A 22,811-nucleotide genomic window follows, 5' to 3' on the forward strand; every position below is an offset into this window, starting at 1 on the left:
TGTCAATACAAAGTTTCAAACTTCAAGAAGTTTCAGAAATTAAATATATGTTCCAATTTTGTTTAATCCTTCCACATCCATGTAATCCATTTTGAGTAGTTTTCTAAAAATGTGTATGTAGTAAATTGAATACTTTGGGGCACTCTCAAAAAATTTCAGTGGAAATTCAAAGAGGGGAAATGGATAAACAAATAAATTGAATCAAAGGGCCAGGCCAAAAGCAGTAAGCCATGGTTGCTCATTAACTGTTCTTAGTGGAGTATGAAATTTAGAAAAGCCTTTATGAGGAAAAAAGTCCATTGAGCTACAGGATACAATTTCAATTCAGAACATTTCTTTTGAATTTGCTCTTTTAAATGTTTGTATTAATATTTTAAGGTGCAGTTTTAAAAACATTAACACTTAAAAAGCAAGAATTCTCAAACAACAACTATTTTAATGAAGGTCTGATCAGATCCTGATACTTCAGTTTTTTCAGTGTCAATGCATCACCTCAACAAAATATTAGAGTTCTGAATGCATACTGATTCAGAAAGAGGGGTGTATTTTGGCAATGACAATTAAATTATAGTCACCTCTTGACAGATTCTTTAACATTTTGGGACAGTTATTTAAGTCAATACCTCTGAAGAGATGCAGCTCCATGATCTCAAATCTAATACCACTTTTTTCCCCCAAAATCCCAGCTAAGAGGTACTTTATTGGCTGTAGAAAACAGTATTATTTCTACTCTTACCTTGAATTCTTTGATGCCAGAATATATGCTGATGGGGGCCATTTCATTCTCTCCATTTGGTCTAGAGTCAGTTACAATTTCTATCACCTGTTCCAAAGCTAGTCTCATCCGATGAAAAACTCCGTCTTTGTTAATACGAGCAGACTCACAGTCTGGATGCCTCAGACAAGTCTTTTTAAAGAAAGCAGAGTGACTATTATGAAAGAGTACAAATGCAGTATATTGAAATGAATGCTTCCTGCTAAGGCAAGTCTAAAAAATGTGTTTAGAATATGGTGAATTCTTTCTGTTGAACTGCTGTTAAGTCGAATTCACACCGTTACTCAGAATATAAAGATTTTCTTTCCTCTTTCTGTACACTTATACCCTTCTTTAGCATGAAATCTAAAGTGGGGCTGAGAGAGGAGAGTCAGCTCTCCTGGACGATGCCATGCTTTGTGATTTAGCCAAGTTGTGTAAGGGCGCACAAACTCACTCACCTTTGAAGCAGTCAGGAGCATCATAGTGCACTTCTCAAGAACAGCCCTAGATGCTGCCATTCTAGCCTTTTTCTTCTCGTCCTTCAAATCCTAAACATCAAAAGAAAAAAAAAAAGACCCAAATATTACACAGTATCTAAAATATTAACTTGTGAGACTGGAAAAAGAACTCTTGCAGGTGAATGGGTTGTGAGAAAGCTTTCTAATTTCTGACAACTGCTATTTTCAGCCTAAGTCATGATCTAGAACTTACTTTTCAGACAGACTTCAATTTACGCATTTATTCTTGGCTCTATTCAACTCAGATTTCAAAGAAGGAAAATCTCCAAGATACAGAGCACATTATGTAAACTGTTGCTAATTTTGATACCTTTATCATATGGCATTATTCATAAAACAGAAAAATGAGGTGAAAAGAATAGCTGACAAGAAGTATTTTCTGAAATGGAGGGGAGGGTAAGATAGTAACAGAGAACACCTGCTTTTCACTATACTGCAGTGGAGGAAATGTAAACTAAATATTTTCTCTACTTGAGTGTTATATTTGCTACACACCAGTAATAAAAAAAGTCTTAACAGGCTGAAAAAACAATACCTTGGTATTTCTCTGCTCTGAGTACAGAAACTTTCCAGGGAAAGATGGATACACCTGCAAAACTGAACTATACCCCCAGCAAAGTTCATCAAAACAGATGTGGGGGATCAGTTCATCCACACCAGGATGTGGGGGAAGAGGGCAAGGCATGAATCCCTCAACATGCAAGAGGGTCTAACAAGGGGAAGAACTTAGAAAGCTACAACTACAATCTTCTCACTGCTCACAAAGACAGCTGAGTGCTATCTGAGTGTCAAACAGGCAACTGAATGGGATGAGCTGAAGCTTTACAGGATGTAATTAATCCTAATATACCCTAGATTAACAAAAACACCCAGATAAATCACAGCAGCAGCCTGTTTTGACATTTTTATAGTGCCTGTACTTAGCAACTACAGAAAATCTTTAAGATCAAAATTAAATTAAAAATAAAACCAACAACCAAACAAGAAAACAGTTGATTTCTGAAATTCTGACATTACACTCTGATAAATCTGATGGCACTCAAGAATTTATGCCACACTTATAAATACTGTGAGGAAATGCTTCCTCCCCATAAAACCAGTAATGCCACATAGCAGTCTTCACACTGTAAACTGAGCACATCAAGAAAGTCCTGACACAAGTGAAGAAGTAGTAATGTAGCACTCTTGCCAAAAGAGTCAAGTAGGCAAGAAGGGGAGAGCAGAAGACCACTCAACACTGAAAATTCAACATAGTTGAAAAGTGACTACAACTTCCTAATAATGCATGTTTCCCTTTCAAAGAAACAACTGCTTCAGGGAAAAATACTTCACTTAAAAAAAAAAAAAAAGTTCACTTCTAGGCAGGTATTTCCTTTCATTTTAAGTAGCTTTACCAGTAATGGTTTTTTGACACCAAGCATGCACACATCAACAGTAAAAGGAAACACATGATGTTGGCCAATTTGTTTATACAAGTGGAATTCTGAATTTTGCTGACTCTCTATACCAAACCCTGGTATAGTTCTGAACAGAGGACTGGATTATCAAGAGAAAGCAACTAGAGCTCACAGCAGAAGTCTTAAGCCTCAGCAAACCCTTAAATTTATATGGAAGTAGTGGGGAAAAAAGCCTCCAGTATGAATGAAAGGCTTTGAAAGAGTAACTGCCTGTGAGAACTAAAATTCATTGCCCTAACATAAGAAGGTTTCAACCTACACCTAGAAAAATATTTCAGAATAACAATAGTAAAAAAAAAACCACTCTAACAAACCACCAAGCAGATGCTTTATTAGAATCCCTTTGGAGTTTTTTAAGATAATGAAGTCCTTTCACAACATGCAAACGTCAAATATTTCTGTCAAATAACAACAGACAAACTCTCTACCAGAGTAACGAGCCAGAAAAGTTAGAGCCAAAAGAAAGTGACTGAAGCCAAAAGACAATGAAAATAACACACACCCAGGCTTCTGGAAGATATGTAGGGCAAACAATGCAGCCATATTTCTCAGGCTGAGCTTTAAAATCAGAAGACGTGTTTTGGGTGGAGCAAGGAGAGGGCAGGATCCACAGACAGGACACCAGCAATTGTTTTGTTTTCTTTTATCATCCCAGAAGAATTCATATGTTCCTGATAATAAGATGAAGATGATACTGTGCAACATCTCTTACAACCTTTTACTAATACTTACATTTTGCCGATCTCCAGTTAAATGGGCAAACTCCACCATTTCATTTCCAAACTGGCTGAATATCTGTACAAACTCCTGGAAACTACTGACTTTTTCTAGTTGTTCCATTGTTGCAAGAACCTTCAAGATAAAGGAAAATAAGTAGATTATCAAGATGCCAAACAAAAAACATTATAATTGAACTAGGAGTACTTTTATTTACTGACACTCCTAAGGTGTGTAGTTTCAAATGTATATATTTTGTCACTATTTAAGCATTAATAACTCAACAGCCAGAAATCAAATGTAAGTTAATTATCATGCTTCATTCAAAGTGAGTCATTTGTTGTCAGCCCTCCCAAAACATTTTCCTTGCTCCTCACAATAGGAAGAGTAACAGTATTGATGGATTCAGCTTCCAGATTCAGGAAAAAATTTGGTTTTAAATTTAATATGACAGTAACAAGTGCAGATTATACTCCTGTGTTGTAACTCTCCATTTCAGATGCCTAACTTTTAAGGTCTAAAATCACAGTTGCAGATGTGTTTTGGTGGCTCTGTATATTAAAAAAAAAGCAACAGAATTCAACAAAACTGAAATGAAAAGGTGAAAAATAAGTGAATACATAGTTTTGCACTTTCCGTAACAACCTACTCTAACTCTGGAGACTTCTATTATTAAAACAAAGAACTAAATAAACCCAAGCTGTACCAAGTTCTTACTCAAGATACATAAAAGCATGTAAAATCAGCATTTTTTTAAACATTCAGCAAAGACTATCACAGAGCTCATAAATTACTGATTACTGAAGGTATCCTGTGAAGTCACTACATTATGGATTACAACAGAAATTAACACCTGCATTTTTCAGGTTAGACATATACTTGCTAATCTCAAAGTGATCTTTCAAATCCACTAAATGTCTTCAGAAGGGAAAACACTCAAAGCAGTTCTATATTGTCTTTCAGACTGGAAATAAAACACCACATGAAAATTTAACAGACTATACTTGAAAGGGAGAAACTTCAAATGATTTTTCCTTTTCTATGCTAAAAATATCTACAAAAACAGTGTGCTCACCTGATTATGACAAACTCCCCCTTCCTTGCAACCCTGGCAAACTCTCCTAGAAGCACCCATTTGTTTGTGGCAGAGCAGCCACTCAATCTCAGCTGTAACCTAAGTAAAGCAAATGTCCCACTGCGACTGCTGTGGAATTCACAGCTTTATCAAGCAATATTAGACTGCAGCAATCTGTCTGAGTGCATTATGTTGGGCAACCAGTTCCATAAAGGCTGAAGAAGGAAGGAGTTTTCCTGACTGGGCTGCTGATGTATGAAAAAGGCTGGAGTATGAAGGACTTGGAAGGAAGATGCATAAAGATGTGAAAAGAGCAGTATGAGAGTGGAAGAAGGACAGAACCACAGGACTGGGAAAGTGAGGATGTAGAAAAGTAAATGTGGATAAAAAAGGAAAACATACAAGCTAAGGTCCAACTTTCTCTTCTAAGAATAGATAAAGAAATATTAACGATGCTCAACCATTCTAGGTTTAATCAAATGTTGTACTTTATGAGTCTGACCTTGGTTGCAAACAACTCTGTTACAGTTTTCTGTGTTTCTCTCATGACAAATTCCTTGTCAAATAAAAATTATAGTGAAAGCACATGCATTTCCATTACATTAAATAATTCTAGACATCCCAGGCAGAGCTGACAATCCAAAAAATGTATAGACAGCTCTAAATTTGTCTAAAGCTTATTCAAGATGCCGATACAATGCAAAATACCTGTGTTGTCTTCATAATTCTTTGTTTTAAAGCTTTTTGAACAAGAAACATACAGATAGTAATGAAGACATACATCTTTCAAATAAAAGGTTAAAAAAACTTTTAAAAACCCAAGGCTTTACATTCTTATTAACATCTAAATTAGCACTAGGTATTGCACAGCTACTGCTGCAGAATGAATGTCACCTTGCAAACAGCAGTCGTAGGCTGATATCACTTCGGGGCACATCCATATTTTGATCCAAAATGAACAATGCAGCAACTCCCCCACTATCTGTCACTTCCCTGCTTATTGTTCTGGCTCTCCTAACCTGACTGGTGACAGCAAGTGGAGGAAAACCTTAAGCTCACCGATGCAGTGACTAAGTCTGATGGACGATGAAACTGATTTTGTGAGGTAGGAAAGATGTGGGCAGGTATGGAAAAAAATGTATGCAAACCAAGAACACAAGGACAGCATATAAGGTGCAGAGAATGTGAAAGCAGGAACAGGATCATCAGCCAGGCACTGGATTCCAGAACAGATCACTATTCTGGAAGATCTCAATCACTTCATTTGTCTGAGGGATTGGATGTCCAACCACTCATCTGTTTTTCTGTCCTTTGCCCTTGATTGACTCTTTAATCACATGAGGAAGATGATGACAGTGGAAAAAAGTGTTCAGAAATAGGCACAAAAAAAAAAAAGGCAATAGAAGTTTAACATTCTCAGTCTCTAAGATAAAAAAGGCATTCAGCCTCTAAGATAAAAATGGAGCTGAGATCTTCTGGAACAGTGATGCATTTCAAGAAGGCAGAATCTTCTCCAGTTGGCAGGACTGATGATCCTCTTTCTACCTTTCTATCCTCTTTGCCATATTATACTACACTGTCTCAGAGTACTTGTGTGCACTTCTTAAAACCCTGCCTGTATCATCCCTATACCACAAAGTCTTCTACAGCAAGAACCTCTTTGTTATCTATCATAGCAGTGTCTCTTCATAGCAGCATCTCTACACAATTTTCAGGAGTGTACTTACAATAAAAATTAGGGCATGTATAAATATTAGGCCTGTATAAGACACCATCATTTGTTTAATCTGGTCCTGGAGATTTGTTTAATCTGGTCCTGAACTGGTCTACTGGTACCACAGACGAAAGCAGACTTTCCCAGACACGTGCACTATGCAGACAAAGGAGAATGCAGTAAAATCCAAGAGACGACAAAGACTAGCTGCGTCCTGGGGTGCATCAGGCACAGCATTGACAGCTGGGGATGGGAGGGGACCGTCCCACTCTGCTCTGCACTGGGACAGCCTCACCTTGAGTGCTGGGGGCAGTTTTGGGTGCCACAATATAAGGATATGAAGCCATTAGAGAGTGTCCAAAGGACGGCCACTAAGATGGTGAAGGGCCTTGAGGGGAAGCTGTGTGAGGAGTGGCTGAGATCACTTGGTCTGTTCAGGAGAAGAGGAGACTGAGGGGACACCTCATTGCAGTCACAACTTTCTTGTGAGGGGAAGAGAAGCAGCAGGCACTGATCTCTTCTGTGACAGGACCTGAAGGAATGGCCTGAAGTTTTATATGTGGAGTTTTTAGACTGGATATCAGGAAAAGGTTCTTCACCCAGAGGTGAAGGTTGGGCACTGGAACAGGATCTCCAGGGAAGTGGTCACAGCACCAAGCCTGACAAGAAGCATTTGTACAGTGCTCTTGGGCACATGGTGTTACTTTTGGGGTGTCCTGTGCAGGACCAGGTGTTGGACTTGGGCCCCTTCAACTCAGGATATTTTACAATTCTGTGTCTATGGCAGTCAGAATCACATACACATACTCTGGACCATAAGATTGCTTGAAACGCTTTCAAAATTAAATGTTGCACTTATGCTTACTATATTCACATCGGTGTATATATGACAATATTTTCATATACATTTAAAATTATCAGAAACCTAGCCTGCTCCTGAAAGGATATAACCCTCCTTATCCTTTCATGATATGTGCATTTGCACAGTTCCTCCACAGTCTATACCTGACACTTTTGGCAAGGTAAATTAATTAGGATTACTGCATGGCCACAGATGACAGCAGAAAAGCAGCAAAAGGTATTAAATGCACCATTCTGGTCTTCTGTGCAAAAAAAGACCATTGCTGCAAGGAACTTCAGCAAACTGGTATTGATAACACTGCTGCCAACTGAATCAGCTGCTGGGAGAAGAAATGAGCACAAAGACAGCAGATCAGTGCTGCCAAGTCTAAAGCCAGAGAGAAGCAGGTAATTTCACTGGTTTTGAATCCTGGACTGAGCTAAGTGCCTTGGATCTAGGTGCTGCAAAATAGAGTCCAGTGGGTCTGGAAAGTAAACCAGGACAAAGGAATAGAGACAGCATAAGGAGTCAAAAGTGGAAAGAGGGGCACTGCTCTGGATTACAAGCTCAAAATTAATGGAAACCCCCAGGCCTTATCAGGTTCTCATTTTTCAAATACAGGATTTTTCTATTTTTGTTTTAGTACATTGTGAAGAAAAAAATGGAAGAATATCCTACAGGCAAGACAGTGAAGTCTACACTGCATGAAACAGATTATATTTGAGGTTAAATGGGCCTTCATAGATTATTTAAACCAACCAAGTAGTTTCATCCTAAGTTTCAAGACCTAAGTTAAACTGCACAAAAAGCTTTTAATCTGTAAACCTCACTTCACTGGCACAGACATTTATGTGCATTCCTCACAGCTTTTTGCCTAGATCCTGTAATGCTCTCCTTGTCTTGATCCTGACAGTACAAACATCCTGTCATTAGCAAATAGAAGATTTATTGACCATTCAACCAACAGATACACTTTTCACCTCACAGCAAATTTAAAGTTAAATAAGCAGTAACACAGCATCTTCTCCAACATAACAAGTGAATAAAGCAATGTGGGTGACATAAAATGCAGAATCACTGAAAACTGTTATTTTAATCCTACTGGCTTAGAGCCATCCCCTTTCAGATACCTGGTAAGTAAACAAATATGTGTAAGACATTCATTTTTATCTCTTTATTTTATAATTCCTCCAGAGAGACAATGACAATATCATATTTATCACCACTCGTTTGCACTGACTACAGGTATCAGTTAAACAGAACAGAAAAGAAGCTACAATACCTTATTCCTGGAAGTTATAATTTGCTTAATAACAATTCTGTCTGCTAACACCAACACCTTTGTGACAGAAGAAAGCAACATCCTTGCAGCTTTCACCACACCCGTTTTGTCCGTAAAGATTGTTATGTGGCTATCAGATTCTGGATGATCCAAGCTTGCCACATCTGTAAGCTGCGCAATTGTTTCACCTAGAAGGAAAAAAGAAATAAAGTGACTTTCCATATTTAGAAGAAAGATACTGGGATATCAAACATTCTTAACTTTTACCTTTGAGGGATAAGAAAATTTCAGAGCTATCGACAACTCTTTTTTATTTCACTTTACTTCCTTTGACTGACTGCTGGTGGCACCCTCTCCATATTTAAATGTGGATTACTATTCACTACTACCTTATTCTTCCATCTGTAACATACATTAATTTCCTCACAGTCATCTACAGCTATTTGAGGGGGGAGTGATGGGCAGAATTAGGGAGTGTGGAGGGAGAAAACATTCATGGGAGGTATTTTTCTGATTTTAATAGCCAAAGTCACGCCAGTATCCACACTTGCAGCATCAATCCACTGAAAGAGTGGGATGCAGCAAGGAAGAAAGAACTATAAACTCCCCTCCACTTTCCAAATTTCAATTAGCATTCCCATAATTTATAGGTTTCCTATTCCTGTAGAAGTCTCCAGGCATGAATAATAGATTCCAAACAGTAACTTTACAGCTTGGAGAACTGAAGCATTACAGTGAGACTACAGACTGCTGCACTTTACATTCAAAGGAGGGCCACGAAACAGGGCACTGTCAGAGACAGGAGAGGAAAAAAAGGCAAGGAAGCACTGATTTTTGGCTCATCACCATCTTTTTATTCAACTTGGATTTAATTAATTAGATAGTTCAAAAAGGCTTAATTGACCACTTTTATTTTTTATGCAGGTAAAAACTCTACATCCACTGCTGCTGCTGGATTTCCTTATCTGAGGAAGAAATACAGACCATATCCAATTGAATCTTCTGGAGTACCCTGGATAGTAGTGCCATACAGGAAAGACAGAGCAATCTGGGAGACAGAGCTCAGGCAAGCTCTGAGACATGATTTTGGTTAGCTTGCCAGACAAGATGATCAACCTACAGCTGACCTATAGATCGTCCTTAAGGATAAAATTTAGGAGATTTAATCAAATTCCCTATGACTCATCTTCAAAACTTCAATGAAGGTAATTCACCTAAGCAGACAAAATACTCAAAAAGCCTGATAAAGCCAGTGCTCCCATTTGAAAAATCTGCATTATTCTAGTACTCCAGAAATACCACACACTATAGAACAAGGAAGGCCTGACAGCCCTTCAAACCACAGAGCTCCACATTTCATAGTGCTTCTCTCCTCTGATAATTGTAATCCCTTGGGCTCTTAACCTGCCTAAATAGTATTGCATTATGGAAAGGAACTTCCAGTACATTTGCTGGGACCAGGCCAGGTCACAAAAGGCATGTTCCAAATAATCAGAGAGTCACCCAAATATACTGTACTATAGTACAGTCTGAGACAGTGAGTTCCACAGCTGAAGGCCCTGGAAATGGACAGAAGCAAGAGGACTTATGAAAGTACAGCTGCAGCTCAAAGAGCGAGGGGCAGCTAGAGGCACTTCCAGTGAAGCTGTAGGACAAGTCTCCAGTTAGGTGAGGAGATCATTTCACAGTAAAACACACTGGCCACAGCTTTCTCCACAGTCAAATTCATTTCACTACACACCAGCCTCTGCTTTTTCACCTTTGTCAGCAGATTAACCTATTTCAGGGACCTAACAACATCTGTAAGAACATAAAATGCTGTAGAATCACACAGAGAACAATTAAAACAGATGCAAAGTTTTTCTGGCAGCCAAGAAAGGACGCATATGATTATCCCATTTTTTATGCTATGGGATTCACCTTCTTGAGGATGAATAAAGTCATAGGTGAAGCAGCTAGTCATACAAAGAGTTATCAGAGAACACTGAAACACCTGCAACATCAGCCTGTCAAAAGCTTCAGACAGCCACAGAAACTCAAGACTTCTGGTAACAGAACAAAGGCTTCCTTCTCTGCCTATAGATCCGCAACTACAGGAACAGGAATTAAGCCCTGAGAGTAAGCTATGAGGAACAAGACCTGTTATGGTAAAGAGATGGAGATAGGGAAGCTACACCCAGCTGTGTGCACACCAGTCCATAAAACACATCTGAGCATGCTATCATGACTGAGAGATTATGACAATTGGGTGATATTTCCAATGATAGAAAGACAACTGCTAGGGAAGCTACACCCAGCTGGGTGCACACCAGTCCACATCTGAGCATGCTATCATGACTGAGAGATTATGACAATTGGGTGATATTTCCAATGATAGAAAGACAACTGCCACATCCATGTCAAAGAAAATGCTGTGCATCTCTGCTTCAGCATGGCCCCTGCCACTATCTCCCCTAGTTTCCATATAACTTCATCTAGGGATATGGACTAAGTGAACAAAAAGGTGGGTAGAAAATGAACCTGACTGTTGGGCTTGGGGATGCTGATAACAGGTACAAAATTCACTGGGCAGTCAACTTCCAGTGCTGTACCTCTGGGACTGACAAGAGTCATCAAAACTATTCCCTGGATGATTCCTCAGCATGCTCAGCAAGTGCGTGAACAATACCAAAGTGGGTGAGTGTCTGATACTGCGGAGAGCAGGGCTGCTAGACAGAGGAACAGGCTGAAAAAAAAATATCTGATAGAAAATCTGTGAAGTCCAACAAGGGCAGTAAATACCACATCTGGGCTAGGGTAACACCACTCAGCCCTACGTGCTGAGATCAGATGTCAACAAGGAATTTTCGTGGGGAAAGACAAGGAGAACCAACAAAGAGTTGGAGTCAGCAGCAATGGTCAGTTGCATATGGAAAGCTGCCGAAATGATTCTTCCCTTCCTTTTGGCACTTGTGAGGCAGCATCTGGAGTACCATGTCCACTTCTGGGCTCCTCAACACCTCAGCTGACACAGTGGAGCAAGTGACATAAGGGAAGAGCTTGAAGGGGGGAAGTTTACTCTGCCCCAAGAAGAGGAGGTCAGTGGCAGAGTTTTCTGTGCTCTACATCTATCCCCCTAGGGGGCAGGTATGGAGAGACACAGACAGACTGATCCCAGTAGGTATGGTGATGGAACAAGATGTAAGAAAATACTTTTGCCACACCAAAGGTGGTCAAACACCCTTACATAAGGGCAGAAAAAAGAAGTAAGAAATGAGCAGTGTACAAGAAATTGCATGATTTCCATTCTTGGGAGTTAAAATAATCCTTACAACTTCAATTATTCTGTGATTCCATTTATCCATTTAAATTTCCATTTTTCAGCCTTCTTAATTTAGCCCTTTGTACTAAAACCAAAGCAAAAATAGGAGAGAGCTATTTATTGCTTTTATTTTACTCCACGTCTTCCTTTAGGGATACGTAATCAACTGGCAGAGAATACTGGAAAAGCTATGACACTTATTCCTGACATGTGTTTTCTCTTTTAAATTAGCCAATCTTTCCTAGTTTTTAGAGAGAAAAAGACAACAAAAAAAAATCACAGATGGGCATCTAAAATGTGCTTCTGTAAGTCACATTCCACTACTATACTGTCGCTGTAAACATTGACACAGTGCAAGAATAATGTTACCCCAAATCTGCTACATGACCCTCTGCTGTGTTTTAGGATTCTATTTTGAGTCAATCAAATTACAAGGTTTATTACAAGGAAATAGTCATAACAAGTCTGAAACACTTCAAATCATTGATTATACCCTTCTCAAGAAACAGATACAACATCTGTCATCCTTCAAAGCCTCTGCAGAATATGCAATTGATTTAAAGACTCCCTACTTTTCTCAGAAATTGAGATGCTTAATGTTCTAAATCCTTTTGTGTTGAAATCTTTTATGCCTTGTAAAATCTCCATTCCTAAGACACAATCTAATTTATTGGCTAAAAAGAATATGAACAGCTCTACCAGATTCCCTGCCCTAAAGAGCAAAGGCTTTCTGCTGCCTATGCCCTCAGAACATAGGGTTCATTAATACAGACAATATTCCTGGCTATAATTGTCCAGGAAATTTTTTTGGCTCACTTGGGAACACCAAAGTTATTAAAAATGGCACTTGAGTAACCATGTTCAGAAACTGAGTTCAGACAACATTTATCCACTCAAAGGACTACGTTACTATGTCCAACACTGAACAGTCCACAGAAATATTACTGGCACAAAAACCCTCCATCAAACAAATGCCCAGGAGCAAACATGTTTGCTACACTGAATTTCCCATGTAAGCCGTAAGTTAGATCTCAAATGCCGGGAACAACTGAGCCATGCCAAAGTAAACATGAGGCTGACAGAAATGTAAACAGGCCATATCTTCACTCCTCTAGACTAAGGCTATTACTGCATAACAGGAAATAAAACTTTCAATACAAAAGAACTATAGTCTTTTGCTGGGATAAAGTATTGCAGACTATTTTTAGGTTCTGAGCTGCTCCTGCATACGGTGATAGGGAGAAAAAAATGCTTAACCACAGTGTAACTGGCAAGTCAAGAAACAGAGATTCAGACTGCACTGCTCTTCCAGCAGCTGAGATTATTGATGTGAACTTTGGCAATTTTGGCTTGTCAGCATTTTACATGGATCTCTGAAGAGAAAACACATGCTTCACATAACAAATGGAATGTTTTTAAATTAGGACATTTCTGTTTGCAGCCAAGTTTACTGAAGCAACTAGGAATTTTCAGTCTAAAGTTTATTCAGAATAGTCCTTCAAATCACAAGAACAATCATTCATCAGCAGCATGTTTCTAGACATTGTGACTCATTGTTGAGAGATTTTCAGAGGATTTCTTACAGCACCATGCCCAATTTCTAAGCTTCTTTTTTCGTTTAATCACAAATAATAGTATGAACTGCATCCCCAAAGTCTGAGGCCAGAACAGCGATCCAACAAAACATACACCAGTTAGCACAGCAAAGACAAGATCCTCAGGACTCTGAGGTCATTTCAAAGATAAAAACCAAACAGCCACCCAAGCCCCCTTTTTAACTTAACGGATCAGTTTCAAGTAACCTACATCCTGGAGTAGAATACTGACCCATCCTGCAGTAATCAAGACATTAGTGTTGAAGGGTTGTGGAAGAGTCATTTATTTGTTCCCACAAATAAACAACAGAAGTTCAAGATTGTCTCCCTGAAGCCACAGCAAGGAGAATGTCTATCACACTTGCAGGTTCATCCACATGCTCAAACTGGGAAAGCTTCAAGTAGAATTTCCCATAACCCAGAAGTATTTGAAAGCAAAAACAAAACCTGCCCCACTAACAACAAAAGGAACATTCTACTAGATGTCATACTGAAGCCTTCACTGCAGATCTAAGAATATGCATTTACTGAGGGCCACTGAAATACTATGCAAGGAGTAGTATTTAGTATCTAGGAAAGCAGTTTTTAGCATGACACTGACAGTCTCCTACAGCATCAGAGAATGCAACCCTCTATTTGCCTAGACAGTCTTCTGGGGGAAGGAGTGTGACAGCAGGCAACTCAATTATCCACACTTCACATTCAATTCATACGCACAGCAAGTTTGCAACAAAACTTGAATCCAGCAAAAAGGCAAGCACAATATGATTTTCATTCTAGTGAGGGGAGTCATCAGATGACTGATGTGAGTCATCTTACTGAGTCCTGATGAAATATGGGTTGACACTGACCTTCATTCAGACACTGAGATTTGGAATGCAGTGACCTCAATAGCACAACACTCAAATAACTTAAAATACTCCACTGTTTTAACTTGGCAGCAATAAACTCTAAAGTTGAATTCCCAACACTCTGCTCTTTGTCTGTAATAACATCATAAAAAAAGAGCAGTCAGGTAATTCCTTGAGGCAAATGATCCTATAAAAATCAAAGCCAACACACAATTCCATTCCCTATTCGTAAGATGACAGCAATTTAAGTAAGTGACAAAATCAGGTAACAGATCAGGCCTTGAATGAACCAGCAGAGGAAGGTTAAGCAATTAAATAATGAAGTTCTTACATTATGCCCGACACTAAAAATAGAGTGCCAAAAATGGCACAAGTACAATTTCATGAGTAACTACATACCTGCTCTCCTTGCCTCGATGCAAGCAACACTCATTTCCTCCTTCAATTCATGGTTTTCGTTGGCTATGGCTTCACCCACAGTAACAAATCTGCCGACTGCCAGGTTCACGGCTTGGCCCACTCTCTGGATTGCTTGCAGAGTCTTGTCTGAACGCTTTGGTTTATCCTTATGATTAATAAGAGTAGTTATCTGCAAACAAGAATAATTATTTATTAGAACATTTTAACTTTAGTACTGAAGGTAAGTTTTGAATTGAACTCAATAAAATAGATTTCTACAGTATTTCACTAGTAAGATTCAGTTTTGCGCTGTTATGAGGTATCATTTAACTTCTTAGAGAATAAAAAAACATTGAAGTATAATTAAGGTTGTTCATCTGCTCAGTTTATCTCAAATTTAAAGAGGGTTTTTTATTTTTATTCCACTCCCATTTGCAGTATTAAAATAAGCTGTCCTGGGTCTCAACAGCCTTTCACACTACACACGTAGCCCTTGCCCCATTAAAATATGCACCATACTCATAATTTAAACATCCATCAATTACATGCGTTTCCTAGAATTTAGAAAAAGGTTGCTATTTTGATACAAGTCATCAATAAAACAATTTGTGAGGACATTCCTATTTTGAACTCCTGACATGGCTCTTCTGCCCACTGCAAAGTGCTATACATTCCCTCTCGGATCACACGGACTGGAGATCAGCTGCATGCTGGCTGCAGGAGACTGAAGATTTGTCCAAAACAAACAAGAGAAAACAAAGAGATCCTTTCCCCTCACAGAGGAGAAAGGCAGGATTGCAGAAGCACCTTCTGAACCAAGGCATCAGGTAAACATGAGAACAGTAAGCAATCCTGCAACACACAATCAAGTAACTGTAAACTGCATTAAAAACATGACTTTACATTTTTTGCTAGAATTCTTTTCTAGTGAGAAGCAGGAGAGAAATTAAACTCTATAGTTTCAAACATCCTAAACCAGCATAAAAACCCAACAAAAATAATCCTGCTTGTCCTTGTCTCCCAGTCTTGTTTGCAATGAATTTATCTAATGTGGGTTAAACCTCAGCTGTGGAGGTGATGCTTGTTGTTTTATTTTTCCCTCATAATCAGGTCGCCAGTCTGGCTGACTGCACAGCTTCATGAATATTTTTGGTGACAGAAGGGAAACAGTGCAGCCTGAAGAAAGATGGGCAGGAGCGCTCCTTTCAGCGGGAGTATAGTTTAAAATGGCCACAGAACTCCACTGTAAGCCACATCCCCAGGAGCTCAAAGATGTCTGTTTAGAGAATCTCAAAATTACAGGAACTACTTAAATGTCTGAACATCTCAGCTCTATCAGCTTGATAACAGGTGTCTTTGCTGCTCCTCAAAAAGACATAAATCTTCATTCACTCATTCTCCCACCAGTCAAGCCTGTGGTGGGACAGGAGCATACAAGCTGTACCTGTAATTCTCACTACAAATTCAAGGACATAGCAGGAAGCAATGTAGGAACTGTTCTGCTTCATGATTTGATCAATGCCCAAGGTTTACCCTTCAGATACCACTGAGTCATCTTTCTGGAGGAAAAAAAAAGAGTGGTGTTGTTTAACACCTTGTTGAGGCTAATTTTGAATGCCAGGAGCTGGTTTAGCCAAGTTTCCAGTATTAAACTCCTTGCAATGGGAAATATCAACAGTTCATAGAGCACTCTGCACACACAAGAAAAATAAAAAAGCCAAAATACCTAAGAACTGTGCTGGCCTCTATGGAAGAACTGCTATGAGATGGAAGAATATTTTGCTCTGGTACAAAACATCAGTACAGAAATGCATTGTCTGCCCACAGTCTTCTTACGTACACCCTACTTTTCCAATTTGTATCTAAGCCGCAATGTCTAAAGGAAGGCTGCTTTCTATAGCTCATACAACAAATTTGTCCCTGTAAGAGACCCCTGGACCACCAAACTTCAACTCCAAAGCCTATGAACCTTGGATGCCGTTCCAGTGAAAAGATCTTCTTATGATGAAAACAGAGTCTTAATAGAGAGTAAACTGAGGAAACATCCGAACATCTTCAAATTCATTTTATGAATGAGGAATGACATTCCTCAAAGCACAAAATTACCATCACTTCAATGGAAATTCAGACCAACATGAAATTCAAGGTATAAACCATGAACAGCACTATGCAGCTCTCCTGAATTCTTGCACTGTAGGCACTTCAGGTATACAGAATTTTAAAAATACCTGTCAGCAGCTAATTTAATAGTGCCAGCTGGTGAATTCTTGAATAGGCATGGCTAGCAAGCCAACTGAGAGCATTAGTTCAAAGGCTGAAGAAAACTGAACTCATAGAGGGTCTCAACTTTGTTTTTCCAACTGGTTTTTAAGTAAACAGCAACCCAAATAAACAGTAACCCAATAATATTACATGGATTAATGGATTAATATTACATTCATACAGTTATTGACTTCTCAGTAGTATATATAAAATAACACTGTCCTAAAACAAACTTCAAGTTTACATACTGGCTGCAAGTTTACCTCCCACAACATTTTACACCAGTAGAAGTTTAAACATGTTCTGCATAACCCTGAAAAAAATGCATATGCAAATAACACTGCAGAGTGAAAGGAATCCCACTGTCTCTTACAAATCATCAAGGGCATTTATTTTAATTCCCATGTTACTGCAGAGGTATGCAAATAATAAAAACCATGAAGATATCACAGCCTAAATTCCTCTATTGAAGTCTCATAAAACACTCTCAGGAACACGAGTGCCTTTTATATTTCTATCATTTCTTCTGCACTCTCTTCAGAAGGCATCAAAGTTCTTGCAGCAAAAAACAACCCCTCAATTCCCCCTGCCAAGGTTAAGCAAGAATAAGCAGCTGTTTTGACAGGTCTTATCACCAGTGTCATCTCAACCTCATGAAGTTCAACAAGGCTAAACACAAGGTCTTAGACTGGGGCTGGGACAATCTGTGGTACCAATGCAGGCTGGGGGATGAATGGATTTGGAACCAATCAGAAAACCAAGCAGAAAATTACTTGGGGGTACTGGTGCAAGAAAAATTGGACTTGAGTCAACAATGTGCTTGTATCCTGGGCTGCCTCGAAAGCAGCATGGCCAGCAGGCTGGGAGAGGGGATTTTGCCCCTCCACTCTGCTCTGGTGATACCCCACCTGGAGAGGGGTGTACAGCTCTAGGATCCCCAATAGAAGAAGGACATGGTCCTGTTGAAGACAGCTCAAGGAGGGCCATGAAGATGGTCAGAGGCATGGAGCACCCTCTGACCATGACAGGCAGAGAGAGCTGGGGTGGTTCAGAAGGCTCCAAGGAGACCTTACAGCAGCCTTTTAACGTGTCTTATAAACGTGGCTTAGAAGATTAGGAAAGACTTTTTACCAAGGCCTGTAGTGGAGAGGTTGACATTTTTAAACTAAAAGAGGGTAGATTCTGATTGGATTTAAGGAGGGAATTTTTTTACCATGAAGGTGATGAGGCACTGGAACAACTTCCCTGAGCTGTGGAAGCCCCATCATTTTAAGAGTTCAAGACCAAGTAGTTTGAACAACCTGGGGCTTTGAGCAACCTGGTCTAGTGGAAGGTAAGCAGGAGGGAAGAACTAGATGGTCTTGAAAGTCCCCTTTTAACCCAAACCCTTCTCTGATTCTATGATCTACTCTAGACATCCCTACCCACAGCAGGAGGGTAGAACTAGATGGTCTTGAAAGACCTTTTAACCCAAACCCTTCTCTGATTCTATGATCTACTCTAGACACCCACTTGAGTAGCTTGTATATGAAGATTAAACTCAACCTATAGTTATACACAGCAGCAGAGGCTTTGAAAATACCTCCTGGAATAATGAACTTTTAGCTGGGTAATATAATTTCTTCTCAGACTGGCTAACTTGGGGCCAGTATAGTAACTATATTTAACATTGGAAGGGAGGAAAGTTGGTTGAACTCCAAACTTTTTTCAGATAAGTCAAAAAACTGTATGGATTGACAGTTAAAAGCAACCATTGTGAGAGAACCAAAACAGAAGTTGGTCAAGAAGTTTGACACATCACAGCAAACTGCTTCATGTAACACCTCTTTCAAGTGTGATCAACATTATGTAGCAAATGCAGCCTATACTGATATCAGATTTGTACAAAATGTTTCCTATAAAAAAACTAAGTAACAAACAGCCCTGAAACAGGAGTAGGTAGGTCATGATAAAAGAAAGATATGAAATATTGATCAGTTAAAGAAAAAAGAACTGGGTTTGGTTCTAGAAACATGAGTTGTACATAAACCAAATGTAATAATGTCAAAGGCATGAGGAAAGCTGCTCAGATACAAGACGGGCTCCTCATAACCTGCCACCTGCAGAAAATACTGCTCTACAAACAATGAGAAGGATTTTTCAGAATTATGCATTCTTGTTCCCTCACAGAGTGCTAAGAGTGACAGGTACATCCTCTATGTCAAAGTTTCGAAAAAGCAGAGATAATGGCAACTGCAGTATAGGACTCTTTTTCAAGACTTAATTAAGCTTGTAATTAACAGTCAGGGTTAAAAAAAGAATAAGATCATAACTTAGCAAGGAGAGGAATTTCACTAGTACGTTGAGTGACAAACTGAAGGAAACTGTGATGCTAATAAGCAGCAAAGATTATTTAACCATTCCAGAACTAAATAATTGCCTCAGAACACAAATACAGCAGGGAGCATTAACAGACCAATAAGAAAAGAAAGACATCTAAAATAAAGAATAAGCAAAGGTTTTGCTCCATACTTTTAAGCAATGTTTAAAACAAAGATAAAAAATTAGACAAGTTAAATGGAGAAAAGGAAAGACCCAGAAGAAACTTAACAAGGAATTTTCTCTGCAACAACCAACCAAAGAAACCCTAAGAGCCTATAAAAAACGGAACTAGTAATACTTGCAACATTTAAGATGTTTCAGATTACAAGAAATTGCTTTTCCCCTGCAGTCCATCCAGTTGGAACCAGACTAGAACTATTTCCATATTTTATTTTTTTTTTAATGAAGGAAACACCAGCCAAGTCCAAGAACATCATCTAAGGCCTCTCTCAAGCTTAACACCTCCCAAATATTTAATGTGTTATATTCTGATCATATATTTCCCAGTCACCAACATCTGTGATGTTTGGACAGGAGTTAGCAGCTGAAAAGAGACCTGCAAGTCTCTTTGAACAGGAGCAATACGTTACACGCTGTTTACTTAAGGATTTACTGATCAGGTCCTAGAAAGGAAACAGTCCTTTTGATGGCACTCACCCTCTGTTTAATGAGAGCTCTCACACTATTTCCATGGAATGTTTATCTTAGATTTCAGACAATCGGTTTAAGGAGTGCCTCAAGAATCTGTCAGCTACATTCTTTTTTGACTTGTTATGAGAAACCACAGAAAAATAACGGCCTTTTCTCAAAAACTTTACCAAAACTAACAGATATAGCCATAGTGCATCAAGATGTACTTCATATTTAAGGAAACTAGCTCAGTTGTGGCAATTTTTGAGCAGCTGTTTTCAGATCTTTTTGAGGGCCTTCAGATACTGACATTTAAGTCATTATATGCTTCATGCTCAGGAAGCATCATGACAGCACGCTTAGCTAAAAATATTCTAATGTCTATTTATTGTCAGTGTAATTAAGTCTTGCATGACAGAATTAAGTGATACTTAAAGAGACTGGGTTTCAGGAAGTATTTATAGACATCTATAAATAAAACCAGAGGAAACATAGCTATTTCACACCCCCTGCTACAAACACAAGAGTTAAACTTGACAAGTCATGTTTGGAATATGTCCTGCCTACCTCCCTCCCTAGGAAAGTACCCACATTGTATACAGGATGATTTAGACTCTCAAGAGTAATATTTGTTACTGCCTCTTGTGTGGCGGGTTGACCCTGTCTGGATGCCAGGTGCTCACCAAAGCCATTCTATCATTCCTTTCTTCAATAGGGAAAGGGAGAGAAAATATAATAAAAGGCTTGTGGGCTGAGATAAGGATGAGAGAGATCACTCACCAGTTACCGTCACGGCTTAAATAGCCTCTGCTTGGGGAAATGAAATGAATTTATGAGCAATCAAATCAGACTAGGATTGTGAGAAGTAAAACACATCTTAAAAATACCTTCCCTCTATCCCTCCCTCCTGGCCTTTATTCCTGGTTCTCTACCTCCTTTCCCCCAGCAGCACAAGGAGACAGGGAGTGGGGGCTCTGATCAGTCACACACTGTTTCTGCTGCTGCTTCCTCCTCAGCAAGAGGTTTCCTTCTCCCGCTCCAACATGGAAGACAGTCCTCCATGAACTTCTCACACATGTCCTTACCATGGGCTGCAGTTCTTCACAAACTGCTCCAGCACGGGTCCCTCCCACAGGCTCCAGTCCTTCAGGAGCAGGCTGCTCAAGCATGCTCCTTGGGATCACAAGTTCTGTCAGGAAACCTGCTCCAACATCAGCTCATCTCCACAGGTCCTGCAAGGAGCCACTCCAGCGCAGGCTTCCCACAGGGTCACAGGCTCCTTCAGATACCTACCTGCTCCAGCATGGATCTCTGCATCCCCGTGAACCTGCATGGGCTGCAGGGGGACGACTGCTTCACAGCAGTCTGCACCACAGGCTGCAAGGGAATCTCTAGTTCTGCAACTGGAGCACCAACTTTGGTGTCAGTGGAATTGTTTGTCTCATATTACCACTCCTCTCTTCTCTGCTGCAATTACTTCTGCACAATACCTTTTCTCTGCTCTTAAACACATTCTCCCAGAGGCGTTACCACCATCCCTGACTCCAAGATGGACCCATCATCGGTCTTGGCCAGTGGGTCCATCTTGGAGCCATCTGACATTGGCCCTGTCAGACATGGGGGAAGCTTCTGGCAGCTTCTCACAAAAGCCACTACTGTAGCCTCCCCACTACTAAAGCCTTGCCACACAAACCCAAGACACTCCTATTCACCCTGGAAAAGTGAAGTCTTTGAGTGACCTCACTGCAGCCTTCCAGTGTCTGACAAGAGCCTATAGGAAAGATGGAGAGGGTCTATTACAAGGGCATGCAGTGACAGCACAAGGGGGGATGGGTTCAAACTGAAAGAGAATATGTTCAGATTAGGTATTAGGAAAAAAAAAAAATCTTGACTCTCAGCACAGTGAGGCACTGGAACAGGTTGCCCAGAGAAGTGGATGCCCTATCCCTGGAAGTGTTTGAGGCCAGGCTGGATGGGGCCCTGAGCAACCTGATATGTTGGAAGATGTGGGGGGGGGATTGGAACTAGATGACCTTTAAGATCCCTTCCAACCCAGGCCATTGATTCTTTAATTCTATATTGACCAGCATTCCTGCTAGAAAAAATTCAAGAACTTATCTCTACACAATGAGGATTAGCTGCCTTACAGTAAAAGCTCCTCTTCTATTTTGTGTATTTTCTGCTTTCTACCTTCCATTAAGTTTATAATGGTAGAAAATTTGGTTCTTAAAAAAAGTAATACCAGGAATGAACAGTCTTTACTAAGAAAATGTAATAGCACTACATACTGGGAAAGAAGTTAAAACCCCTACAAGAAGAGTTCTGTAAGGTAAATTTAGTTGGATTTAATACAACACAGAAATCTTGGTCAAAAAGGCCTTTCCCACACTGCTTGTACTTTCATTAGCTCATCTCAAGTCTGGGGGCAGAGAGGATCTTCTAATATTACATTTTAGGAGCTGTCTCTCATCAGGTCTTGCACACTCCTTGAGGAGGACCAGGTCTTCAGACTCATTTAGCCAGACAGCAGCACACATTGTTCCAACACCCACATCTGCTACAGAATACAGCCATGCGTCAGAGACAGCGGAGAAGCAGCAGCTGGCATTTGACATCCTGTCCATAAGGGCTACGAGCAGAACTGCCACACAGACTTCTCATCACAAGATGAGCCTCAGGGATCGTAGGAAATGAACAAGGACTACCTCCTTACCTGCCCTAGAAGACAAAATTCTGTTAAGATTAGATGCCTGTCCAGGCACTAATGGAAATCTTAAGCATTTTGTACCATTTCAAGCACTAAATTATTTTTTAAAAGTTCAGCTAGTGTGTGGATTTTTGGAATTGGAAAATTCATATCTTTCTATTAATATTTAATTTTGTAGAAAAATTAAGCAAATAAACTTTGCAGAAACTCAATTTATGAAAGTTTTCAAAGGTTGCTAACTCCTAATGCTGTAGTTAGCATTAGTTACAGTTAACTTACAGTTCTTAAGTTAACTGTAAGAACCCATTTTTTTTTTATGCTAAAACATTATTTCTGACAATTGC

General features: G+C 39.6%; 1 protein-coding gene across 1 annotated transcript in view; it reads right to left on the reverse strand.

Moving 5' to 3' along the window:
- The window catches only part of CTNNAL1 (catenin alpha like 1), a 56,495-nt gene that overhangs the window by 20,588 nt on the left and 13,096 nt on the right, over window positions 1-22,811 (reverse strand). Inside the window, exons 2-6 of the mRNA XM_041476576.1 lie at window positions 14,508-14,697; window positions 8,362-8,549; window positions 3,465-3,584; window positions 1,216-1,305; window positions 737-907 (exon numbers count right to left, since the gene is read on the reverse strand). Of these exons, the coding sequence (XP_041332510.1) occupies window positions 737-907; window positions 1,216-1,305; window positions 3,465-3,584; window positions 8,362-8,549; window positions 14,508-14,697 (759 nt within the window). The remainder of the gene's footprint in view (window positions 1-736; window positions 908-1,215; window positions 1,306-3,464; window positions 3,585-8,361; window positions 8,550-14,507; window positions 14,698-22,811) is intronic.

The sequence above is a fragment of the Pyrgilauda ruficollis genome, unplaced genomic scaffold (assembly GCF_017590135.1).
Source record: "Pyrgilauda ruficollis isolate IOZ18807 unplaced genomic scaffold, ASM1759013v1 scaffold39, whole genome shotgun sequence".
NCBI lineage: Eukaryota > Metazoa > Chordata > Aves > Passeriformes > Passeridae > Pyrgilauda > Pyrgilauda ruficollis.